General features: G+C 36.8%; 1 protein-coding gene across 2 annotated transcripts in view; it reads left to right on the forward strand.

Moving 5' to 3' along the window:
- The window catches only part of LOC145265379 (neuroglian-like), a 148,089-nt gene that overhangs the window by 1,702 nt on the left and 133,275 nt on the right, over nucleotides 1-13,112 (forward strand). For both annotated transcript variants that reach the window (XM_080121171.1, XM_080121172.1), the window contains exons 2-3: nucleotides 7,637-7,708; nucleotides 9,576-9,687. In XM_080121171.1, the coding sequence (XP_079977297.1) occupies nucleotides 7,651-7,708; nucleotides 9,576-9,687 (170 nt within the window). In that variant the 5' untranslated portion in view covers nucleotides 7,637-7,650. The remainder of the gene's footprint in view (nucleotides 1-7,636; nucleotides 7,709-9,575; nucleotides 9,688-13,112) is intronic.

The following is a 13,112-nucleotide window of genomic DNA, read 5'->3' on the forward strand; positions in this document are numbered from 1 at the left end:
CATTTTTAATGTCTTGATTAAACTGTACAAGTACCAAAACAATTAGTAAAAACCATTGTTTTTATTTGAAAACTCCATTTATCGACTACAAAATTTCGTCCTATAGTGTAGAAGCGCCAACGTTATTTCAGTACAGTCCGTATTTTTCATAAATACCGACTTTATTATTTTAATATTTGTTCAATGCCTAGATTCGTTCCAACTCCAACAAAATTTTTACAGTAATGGCCTTTATAGGTTTGCGGGGATGCTGGAAACTAATAACATTCAAAAGTGGTGCAGAGAAATAGTTTCTATGATATGAAGAAATTAATTTTTCAAAAAGTGGGGATCACTTTTCTATATAAATTTAACATAAAATGAGCACCCACTTTCTGGCCACATAGTGGTAATTTGTTTTTTGGGTTGCAAGAAATTTACGTCAAAATAAATTTGCTCATAAACCATATAAATTTATTTTTATTTTTTTAAAGTGATTAAGGTTGGAAGTAAGTAAAAATAAAACTATTTGTTTGCAGCAAATTTAAATGCGATATTCGTTTTCACTCGAACAGTAAATGATAGGGTCCCCTGTTTTAAACAGAATGTGATAAAAAATATTGTATGGGCGATATTTTTTTCCTAATGAACTATTGCGAGTTAAAATCTTAATATTCCGTATGGAAATGCAGGAAAAAAAATTTTTAAATGCATAAATATGCTAACATAATCAAAGTTTTTACAAGATGGTGTCGTATTTGAACCAGAAATATTTTATTGCTCCTGGAGATTTTTAATTTATTTATTTGCTATTAAATACTTAGCCTATTTCGAACATCATGTCATAATCTTAAACATGTGGGAACATGAGAATTAGCAGCGAACTGGATGTTAATGTATCCACCATGAGAGACAAAATGAAAAATCGTCTTTTGCACATGGCTCCATGCATGCATCGCTTCCGCTTGGGAAGAAAAAAATCGTCTTTTGCACATGGCTCCATGCATGCATCGCTTCCGCTTGGGAAGAAAAAAATAAGATAACCACAAAATAGTTATCGACCAATGGCAGAGCTCCACGCCTAAAATAAACACCTCAAATATCACAGTCACTGGGAGCCGGTTTGCCACTATAAAACGAGGGATTTTAGGGAACCAGAAGAGGAGGAGGAAAAAGAAGATGAAGACGCCGGGCTGCTAGCTGCTGATGAAAGAAGTCACCCGCTTTCCAGTTACAAGCCAGGACACGCATCACCGACATATGACCGGCCTACCCCTACCTCATCCATCGTCCAAAAGATAAGTTACGTTTACGAACATTCATTCCTTGTCAATACATATATACTTAAAAACATTTTACGAACCTTCATTCCTTGTCAATTCATAAATACCTACAAACATTTTACGAACATTCATTCCTTGTTAAATCGTACATACCTGCAAACATTCTACAAACATTTCACCGTAATACAAACTGTCAAATATCTCCATCGGACAATCCATTCTTCGTTAAATCACATTCCATCCTACGAACACTTCGCCTCTTCTAACACAAACTGTTAGTAATAAATAAAATCGTTTCTCAACCTTCAATATTTGTCTGTCTTTAATTATATGGAGTCAGAATCCACACACTTCCAACGTTGTTCATTTCATGTATTCTTTGTTGTGACCTCTATGGCATCCTTTCCTACCCCTAACCCTTTTATAAACACCCAGGCCATACATATATCAACTACACATTATTTGGTAATTTATAAAGATTGTGGCAATGGAACAACGTAAGAATAAATCTCTTGAGACATTAAAAGTAAATTTATATCATTTTCCTTTACTAAATGAGGGATCTTTTCCATTAAAATTGAGTTAGTTTTATGCATCTGAAATTGAGAGAACCGGTTTTCACTCAGTTTCATTATTAGATAAACAAGAAATCAGGTAAAATTCGGTGACCATTTTGTGGGCTTATTAACTTAATTATTTTAAGTGTGCTTTTATCAATTTTAAATACTAGATTTAGGTACGTGCAATTTAATGTCGAAACTGATAGGGGAGATGGTTTTGAAAGCCGGCTTATAAGTTTTTGTAGGTTTCTGATTACATTTTGATTTTATTTGAAAGATTAAAGCTGAAAGTTAATCACCAAAAGGAAAAAAATATTTTTACACGTGAAAAAAAAAAAAAAAGTTATAATGAAAAATGTTTTCACATCCGAAGTAAATTAAATTCATTGTAAAAATCCCTTGAAAGATAAATGTTCGTTTTTGGGACTATTTCAAAGATAAGTAATAAAGTCTTAAGATATTGAATCAAGAAAAAAAAATACCTTGTTTGTATCGAAATAACCTAATTAGCCCCCAAAAGCAAAAGTTCCGGCTTTGCATAATCAAAATAAAGAAAGTTGTCGTGCAGGAGTTCTATGGAAGCCCAAAATGTCAGAAAGTCAATTTTATTTAAAAATATATTGAGGAACTTGAACCTTATTCATGAAACCTTGTTCGTGTGAGTGATCTTGTGACGCAGTATGATTATTGAGATTGTCGGACTGACTTCCTCAACTTGGTTGTTATTGTCACAATGTTTCATCAGGTGTTTTGTATCGAACTGAGGAACCGTTTGTTAGGAGTCTCGAACCCAACCCTTTATTATTATTATTACGGGGGTACCGTGTTCGGACTCCAGCTAGGCTTTGGGACATAGTTGCTGATTCTCTGTTTTGAATGTTACTTTTTCAATGCCTTCGTTCAGGATTGAACTCAGCACCTTTGGGTAACTGTAAACTTTGATACAACGTCAAGGACCACTCGACCATATGTCACTAGGACATTTCTTAGTTGGTTTTTGTTAATGTTAAACCTATGTTGTTATTCAAGGTTTTCTCTATCAGAGGTGTCCAAATTGCATTCAGCTCTATGCTTGGTTTGCTCAGTAGGTTGTTATGTCCGAGCATGTGAGCTGTTTCTTTAAGTTTTCTCACTTTTCAGTGGGTCTCTCTGTTTATTATTTTTACTTCATCCCATAGGGGCCGATGGTCCCCCCTCTCCATCCAGACATGGTTGGCTATACCTGATTTTTCCGTCTCCCCTTTAGTTACCACTTTTCGGTGTTCTTCCACCCTTACTTTAAAGGGGAAGCATGTTTCACCCTTGTAAACCTTTCTGCAACTGCATGGGATGGAGTATATGCAGTTTTTGGTCATGTTCTCATCCATGCGGGGCTTCACTCGTACTAGGTGTCGTCTGAGTGTTGACTCGCTCTTGAATACCATCCTGATGTTGTAGGGGGCACATATTCTCTGAATCTTTTCGGAGATGCCTCGTATGTATGGTAGGCAGACCGTTGGAGGTTTTTGGGTTTCATTCTCCTCTCTTATACTATTAACACGTCTGGTGGATAGTATGCTATCGGGGTAGTTGTTACGACGGAGGGTATTCTTCAACCTGACCATTTCTTGGTGGTATATAATGGTGTCGCTACTTATTGTCTCTGCTTGATGTTGTAAGCAGCGTGCGATTCCATGTTTGATACTGTATGGGTGATGGGAGTTGAAGTTTAGGTATTGTCGTAACAACTACCCCGATAGCATACTATCCACCAGACGTGTTAATAGTATAAGAGGAGAATGAAACCCAAAAATCTCCAACGGTCTGCCTACCATACATACGAGGCTTCTCCAAAAAGATTCAGAGAATATGTGCCCCCTACAACATCAAGATGGTATTCAAGAGCGAGTCAACACTCCAACGACACCTAGTATGAGTGAAGCCCCGCATGGAGGAGAACATGACCAAGAACTGCATATACTCCATCCCATGCAGTTGCAGAAAGGTTTACAAGGGTGAAACATGCTTCCCCCTTAAAGTAAGGGTGGAAGAACACCGAAAAGCGGTAACTAAAGGGGAGACAGAAAAATTGGGTATAGCCAACCATGTCTGGATGGAGAGGGGGGACCATCGCCCCCTATGGGATGAAGTAAAAATAATAAACAGAGAGACCCACTGAAAAGTGAGAAAACTTAAAGAAACAGCTCACATGCTCGGACATAACAACCTACTGAGCAAACCAAGCATAGAGCTGAATGTAATTTGGACACCTGATAGAGAGAAAACCTTGAATAACAACATAGGTTTAACATTAACAAAAACCAACTAAGAATTGTCCTAGTGACATATGGCCGAGTGGTCCTAGACGTTGTATCGAAGTGCTGAGTTCAATCCTGAACGAAGGCATTGAAAAAGTAACATTCAAAACAGAATAAGCAACTATGTCCCAGAGCCTAGCTGGAGTCCAAACACGGTACCCCCGTAATAATAATAAAGGGTTGGGTTCGAGACTCCTAACAAACGGTTCCCCAGTTCGATACAAAACACCTGACGGAGGGCAAAACGACCGAAACGTTGTGACGATAACAACCAAGATGAGGAAGTCAGTCCGATAATCTCAATCAATGAAAACACCTCATCTCAAAAATACAGACAATTGCTATCAGTTTCGCTTTTATACGAAAAAGCCGAATGAACATGAGAGGGACCGAAATAGCAAGAAAAGTCGACGTAAATAAATCTATGAAATCCGCATTCGCAATTCCTAGATATTATAAACAGTTGTAAGACAGTTACACCTCCAAGAAGCCCGGCGAAAAAAAAAGCCTTTAGCGGACATACAGAAAAAAATGCACATACACACACACACACACACACGCACACATTTTCACTTTTCTAAATATAGATAGTGTGGTATTCAAGAGCGAGTCAACACTCAGACAACACCTGGTCGAGTGAAGCTCCGCATGGAGGAGAACATGACCAGAAAAAGTAACATTCAAAACAGAATAAGCAACTATGTCCCAGAGCCTAGCTGGAGTCCAAACACGGTACCCCCGTAATAATAATAAAGGGTTGGGTTCGAGACTCCTAACAAACGGTTCCCCAGTTCGATACAAAACACCTGACGGAGGGCAAAACGACCGAAACGTTGTGACTATAACAACCAAGATGAGGAAATCAGTCCGACAATCTCAATCAATGAAAACACCTCATCTCAAAAAAAAAAAAAAAAAAAAAAAAAAAAAAAAAAACAGACAATTGGAGTATGATTAGTCATCACCGATAATCTATCCGATATCTATAATATACATCTCGCCTGTCTGTTTAAATGTATGCATGTTTGTATGTCATGCAAAAACTTTCGACAGAGGCGATGGATTTTCACGGGATTGGTATCATTTTGAAGTTGAACCCTTCGGACGACAAATATCAAAAAATTGGCCAAAAACATTAATTCCTTCACCCTCAACTGGGCACTTTTCTACAGGGAGGGGTCGCTTTTTTCGCTGAAATTTTCGAAAGTCATCCCCTCTTTTTGATTGACTAGCCTTAATTTGAACCTGCGTCACTTCTAGTTTGACAATGGACGCTAATGCGTCACTTTTTTTTTTTTTTTTTTTTCTTCACTTTCTTTTCCTACTTCGCAGTACAGGGTTGAGCCTGCTTGCCTACTACAACTTTTTTTTTTTTTTTTTCTTAACACACACCTATAAACACCCGGGCAACGCCAGGCACCCAGACAAGTTGAAACATAAAAGCTATAAAACAGACCAAGGTGAAATAATCTTTCATTGTTTAGAAGGAAGAAAAACAAGACGCACGATATAGTCAACGAGTCCTGATATGACCTCCATTTTTATTTTTGTAAACTCGCCTAAACGGAAGGGGTTGTATATCTTAAACTCTGTTGATTAGTGAGTTCTCTAAGGGGACGTAATGGTTACATACCATCACATCCCCCTTCTTTCAATGATTAGATGAAACGATAAAAGGAAAACTTTTATGGAATAATGATACAAAATAAAAGTAACTGTCCGATCTCTAAATCTTTTGGGGGGATCTGATGACATGCCCACACTTGGTGGTTTGAACTGTTGTAGGTGTCCGTCTCTGGTACTCCATCGGATATTTGTTTAAAAGGTGACTTTTGCTTTTGTGTGCTGTTTGTCTCTTATTGGATCAACAGTCTTTGGTAGGCTCCTGAGGAATTTCAGTTGAGTGTATCTCTGGATGTGAATATGGAGGGGTTTATCCTAACGTGCTGTCAATTTCAATGAAGAGTTTTTGGAAGGTGTTTGTACCATGTACGGCCTTGGTTATCTGCTCATTTGTATGACAAGTGCAGGAGACCACTCGCCTGCTTCTTTATTTAAAACCCGTACAGGTTATCCTATGTGCAGTCTGGGCAGATCTTTTGTATATTTATCATGGTACATATTCTGATTTTCTTGCCTCTGATACAGTCGTATCATTATCTTTTCCTTGTTAGTGTTTTGGTTGGTGCATTTGACTAAGATGTTCACAGCTAGCTTTCTTTGGTATAGAAGTTCACCTTGTGATGGAATGGTATGATCTAGAGGAGTCAAGCGCAGGCATAGTAATACCAAGTTACAACCACTTAAAACAGCTTTTTTTAAATGCAGATTTCACTGCCTGGACATGGCGTTCCGCGAACCATTTGACTGCGGAAACTTGGGTGAGAATGTGTAATGTTCACAGCCCCATTCTTTTGCAAATTGCTTGAAATGGGCTGAAGTGTGGACCATTGTCACTTCTCACTCTCTCTGGAATTTCTTGTTCTCCAAATATTTGTCAGTTTGATAACTTTGTGACTGGAGAACTTTAATGATCTCGCAAATGGGAACTTGGAATAATAGTTCACAATGAGCATAATGTTCTATTTTCAATGAACAGCTCATCCCGATAGGTTCAATAAGGTCTCATAATTTTTTCCACTTCTCTGAGTGTCGGGGTAACCTCTTAGAATAATGTCCCCCAATTCACATAGTGTGGCATCCTCATTTGTTGTTTAGTGCAACTGAGCTAGTTTTGGGGCTGAAAATTGAACAAAATCCACCCTCAGGTCCAAGTCTTTAGCTTTTTTTATTGGGTAGCCTTGAGAATCCGTCCACTAATGTCATATCTTTTCAAGGATGATATACAATTATTGCAAACGTAACAGCATGTGTTTGAGGCAAGGTGGAGCCACAACCAAATTTTTTAAGTTGATCATTTCCAGAGACTTATGATCACTTTCCACCTAGAACGCACTTTCAAAGATGTAAGTCCACAATCGTTCACAGCCAAAAACAACTGCAAGAAGCTCTTGCTCTGTTGGCATAACATTGTTCAGTCTGTTAACGATTTGGATGCAAATGCTATAGGTTTTCCTTCTTGAAGGAGAGCAGCGCCAAGTCCTCTACTTGATGCATTGACTTATTCTCTGCATCCTGTCTCTCACAGTCTGTTGCTAGTCTGTCTTTTCTATGAAAAGTATTATGGCATGTGTTCTTTAGAATTCTCAGCTCCCTTTGTTTCAGCTTGTTTAACTTGTTGACCTAGTGGTCTTCATCAGTTTGCTGTTTTGATACCTCATTGTAATAGAGCTTCCTATTCCAGTTTTGTAGAACTCTCTTCCTGCTAACTGTTTTCCTTGTCCTTTTAAAAATGGGTTAATAGGCATCTCCTTTCTTTAATAATCATCTTGCATTCTTGTTAGCGCCTTGCATTAAATGGCTTCAGGCCTTGTCTGGTGCGATTTCCATTTAAAAATAAATGAATAAAAAAATTGTATTTTTAATAAAATTAATTATTTTTTTTTTTTCATTTCAGATGATTAAGTAACCATGAATATCTTACGCAATCTAATTTTCATTTTTTTTATGGTCGGCGGCGCCATTTGTGGTAAGTTATTGCTACCAGAATTTCTGTGATTTTTCCCTTTTGAACAAAGGAAGTATAAATGATTATACATAATTTTCTTTCAGATTATTAAAGCATTATTCTGCAAAATTTTTTTTTTTTCTGCAAAATTTTTCAACCATATTGACCTGAAAACGACCTTTAGTCAACAGGAAGGTAGTCATCTTCCATCATGATAATGCTCGTCCTCACACAGCACTACTGACCAAAAATCTCTTAGAAGAATTTTTCAATATCTTGCCCCATCCTGTATATTCTCCAAGCCTAACTCCCTTAGATTATTATTATTTTGAGAATTACAAAACCATTTAGATAACCTAAGTTAACATCACTGGAGTAGATTGAACATTAGTTAGATTTACATTTCACATGGAAACTTGAAGAATTTTACAAAGCGTTTATAAGCTCGTTGACAGATGGAATCCAGTTACAAAGAGAAAAGGTTGTTATTGTTATGAAAAAAGAAATTCAAAAACTGTTTTTCATTTTCAAGATGAAATTTTTATTTTTTTAATTTTTTTTACTCATGTTCACCCCTTACAAAGCATATCGCCACTTGGACGTAAGGGGCTACTATTTGGGGCCATGTCTAGGAAAGATTAATAAGATATTTGTTTGTTACATTTAAATTTCTGCATATCAGTACAGCCAGGGAAGCAGGCAGCAGGAAGGGGATTCCAAAGTCTAGCTGTTCGAGGGAAGAAACTATTAGAATAGAAAGCTTTCTGGCATTTAGGGACACCAGCAGTAAAGGGGTGAGATCTTATTGCTAAGCGGGTTTGTCGGGGATATGTATGTCGAGGGGGTACAAGTGAAACAAGTTCATCAGAACACATTCCATTAAAATATTTGTAAAACAGGCACAGTGATGCAACATTGCGACGATGAAACGGGCTGGAGTTTAGTTGATAAAGTGGAACCGATTAGATTGACAACTTTTTTTGGACTTTATCTAAGAGGGAGAGACTAGTGGTAGATGCACCAGTCCAGATGTGGCAACAATACTCCATGCATGGGCGAATGGTGGCCTTGTAAAGGTAAAGAATACTCTCAGGCATGAGTAGTCTTCTAGCTTGATAGAGGGAACCCATCTTCTTTGCAGCAGCCTTTGCAATGTCCTCTATGTATTTGTTCCAGTTCATATTGCCCGCAAATGTTAGGCCGAGGAGTTTGAAGGTAGAATTCTCAGGTAGGGTGCTATTTGTCATGGATATAGGGTGTTGGAGAGGTGTCTTGTAATTGTTAAAGGAGGGCAGCTTAGTTTTACTAGCATTAAATGTTACCATCCATTTACGGCCCCATTCCACTATAGTTTGGAGGTCATTTTCTAACAATTCTGCCATTGTCTTAAATTTATGTACATCTGTTCTTCCTTCATGCATGTTATAGATTATATTATTATAAATTAACTAAACTTTTTGTACTGACCTGATTTATAAAAAGATCAACTGATGACGAATAAATATTTACCTTATAGGTTCATCAAATGTTAAAAAACAAAAAAAAAGCAGGAAACAAAATATAGGTTATACTTTATTCCATAGTTTCTAAAATTTACTATTTTCTCATCAGAAGAAATAGTCTAGAAGTGTTTTGTTGTTTTTGTTTTTCAAATTCCTAAAATATTAAATACTAGCAGGACCTGTGGAAATTCCATAAAGGGTGCATATGTTTGTTAGATTAAAAAATGTTAATGTTTCTACATAGTTTTTCCTTTCTTTCCTCTTATGGCCCCGGTTCTTTTCGCATTGCTCTCGGCTTTTAAAACTTCCATATGTATGTACCTTTACCAGCAATGCTTCAAGCAAACTACCATTTACTTTATATTTTTGTTTTTTATAATTTCTAGTCACCCAGCCTCCGGTCATACATATCTCAAAACATCCAAAAACACTTGTTCCATTCAAAGAGGGTGAAACCGTCGGTCTGCCATGCTTTGCTACAGGTGATCCACAGCCAACGTGAGTATAATATGCAAATTACAATAGGAAAATGCAAGCATGAAAAGTAACATGGTTAAGCTTAAACATGGAAATGTAAAGGACTAGTTGTTAAAACTGGAAAAGAAAAGAACAAGATATTCTAGTAAAAATATAAATTTATAACTTAAAATATTACAGCATTAAGAATTTTTTTAACAAATTCAATTTAACATTATATAATCAATTCTTAATGCTGCAATATTTAAAGTTATAAATTTATATTTTTTACTTGAATATCTTGTCCTTTCCTTTTCCAGTTTTAACAACTAGTCCTTTACATTTCTATATTTAAGCTTAACCATATTACTTTTCATGCTCGCATTTTTCTATTGTAATCCATGATTTTTCCAGGTTTCCAGTAAATTCACTTGTTCTTTGTTTAATTTTATTATTTTTTTGCCCTCATAAACATTAACATACACATATGTAATAATGTACAGCACTCATCTGCTTTGAATAAAATCCCCCAATTATCTCCCCTTCATTTTTTTCATTCTTTGTTTCACTTGTTACTTCTCTTTTCGCGAGAACAGTGAATTAGTAGCAACAATGGAAACCAGTCATAAAAAATGTTGCTCACCGCCTTACATTTTTTTACAATTTTGAACACCAGTAAATTCACAACTTTTGTTTTACTGAATGAAAATTCAATTTTTTTTTTTTTCACAATATAGCTGACAAGGTGATCTATAAACTGTAATAATTATTTGAAATTTGGTCTCAAAATGAGTGAGTGGTGAAGCTTTAAAGCAGTTCTAAGTGACTAAAACTGCCACTTAACCATATGCATTCAAACACATGATAATTTATGCATATTGCGTATGTATTATTATAGAATCAATGTTCTATTGAATATTATATATTATGAAGAATAATTTTCCTGGTGGACTAATTCGCAAAAAAAACAAAAAAAAAATGACAATGTCATTCATCAAATTCGGTCAGTATTTGTTTACAATATCACATCAGTTGATATTTGGGTTTGATGCTGAATGCCCTGGAAAAGTCACTTCTGATTAATGTTTAGTTTTATTAAAATATGCAAAGTAAGAAATGATTTGCAGTGATTTTAAATGGTACCTCTTTATCATAAATTGAACTCATTAATAAGAAAAAAATCAAAATAAAATGGTGAGGTACACCCAAGCTTGAACAGGGAGTCATTTGATCTGTAGTTGAATACTCTACCACGAAGCTATATCTATGCACCTTTTACAAACTTTATACTACTTGACTTGCTCGCTAGTAACATAATAGAGTCCTTAATTTGTAACATGGCAGTGGCATGCCAAATATTTTATAAAGTAACTTTATAGGTCCATCAAGTCAACCTCTCGTGTCGGTAATGACAATTTATCCTTTCTTCTGTGTCCAGCATGTTTCATTTCCTCCCATGTTTCTTTCTCACCAATCTTGCTGACATCATCTTTGCTCATTAGTAACATAATAGGGTCCCTAATTTGTAATGAAGAATACACATTACGCACGTACAGTTTTCTCTTGTTGTCAGTTTACTTCTGATGAGTTTCACTCTTGGCGATATTCAAAGTTTCCTTTCAACTGCCTCATTCAACATTCCATGGGATTATTCAATGTCTCCAAATCTGTCTCTTAACTCTTATCTCTATTTTGTCTGACCTGGTCCTTTGTGTTTTAATGTGACATGTCACCCATCTTCCCATGATTCCGTTTTTGCAGATTTGTGTCACTTCAACCTGCACTCTATGCACCTTTATCGAACTTTATACTAGTTGACTCGCTTGCTAGTAACATAATAGGGTCCCTAATTTTTAATGGGAAATACACATCACACACATACAATTGTGTCAATTTACTTCAAACTTCCTAAAAAGTCAAGGGCCACCCTTTCTGGGACTAACACTTGATATAAGAGCCAGATACGTCCAAGGATGGAGTACTGTTGCCACATATGGGCAGGAGCTGCTAGAAAAGACTTGTCCTGCCTTGATAGAGTTCAAAATAGACTTCGGGGCTTGGTGGGAGATGTCCTTTTCTCTTCGCTGCAACCTCTGTCTCACAGAAGAGATGTTGCGAGTTTGTCTCTGCTTTATCGTTATTTTCATGGAAAGTGTTCGACTGAGCTTCAATCTATGGTCCCCCCTCGCCAAACTTTTTCAAGAAACACTAGACTAGCTGAAAACATTATCAATAATTTTCCCCACTCTTTATCTGTACCTAAACCTAAACATAGATTCCATGATCAAAGTTTCTTCCTTAGAACTGCACGCCTGTGGAATTGTCTTCCGTTTTCCTGCTTTCCAGCTTTCTATAATATGGTTGTCTTCAAGTCCAACGTGAACAAGTTTCTGATGAGCCGTTCCACTTAGGTTAACAAATTTACCGAATTTCCATTACTATCCTGGTGCTACCAGATCAGGCTGTCTACTGACTTCCTGAGATGAAACGCACCTACATAGATGTCTTTGTTTTTTTATTCCCTTTTGCAAAACTTAGTCATGTTCTGCGAAAACAAAAACAAAAACAACATTCTCCTCCCCTTCCCCTCCCTCGTTTTCTTTTTCCTTCACCTCCTCACCCCTTTTTTTTTTTTTTTTTTTTTTTTTTTGCCTAGTTGGTAGGGCGATAGAACATACCAACTGCCCCCCTGCAGAGGGTAAAAATCCTTCAATGGGACCACCAGTTGACCGTTGGTGGCAACCCGTAATGCATTAAGAACGGGATCCTGGTGGTTGAGTGGAACATGCCTAGGAAATAATAACATGATACTACAACACACCACTTTGGCCCTTACTAGGCTAGACGGGAGGTTGGATAGGCCCGATCCAATCAATCGGTTGGTCATGACAAGCACTAATTCAGACAATCCAAACAAAAACACACTAACACTCAACATAAACAATAAACTGAGTTAATAAGCGATGGCTGAAGGGTCAATCAAGCTGGGAAAAAGGTAACCATCAGGAATAATAAAAATACAGGGAAATCCCATACTTGGGTGGGCATAACCATATATTGTGAATGCTTGGAAACCTCCCCATGTTTGAGTATACCAGCTATGTAGCCCTGGAGAACCGAGGCGAATGGGATTTACCCCCTCATAGTTCTTCCCCATAAGGGGCTCCGAGGAGGGTGGGGAGCATGGCTGATGAATTTTTCAAAAATTATTATGAATGCCAAAAAATCCAAGAGACCACACACAGAAATTGACTCTGACAGCGACAATGAAGATACAAACTTTCCAAGATTCATCGTGCTAGAAGCAACGTCTAATATACCGTTAACTAAAATGTCACCCTTCATTATCCAAAAGGTAATATCAAGCAAAATAACACCTAAAAATGTCAAAAAATTAAGGAATGGTACCATATTGGTAGAAGTACAAAATAAAAAACAGGCCAAAACTCTACTTCAACTACAAAAAT

Source organism: Euprymna scolopes, chromosome 40 (assembly GCF_053919585.1).
Source record: "Euprymna scolopes isolate OS-2025 chromosome 40, ASM5391958v1, whole genome shotgun sequence".
NCBI classification, from domain to species: domain Eukaryota; kingdom Metazoa; phylum Mollusca; class Cephalopoda; order Sepiida; family Sepiolidae; genus Euprymna; species Euprymna scolopes.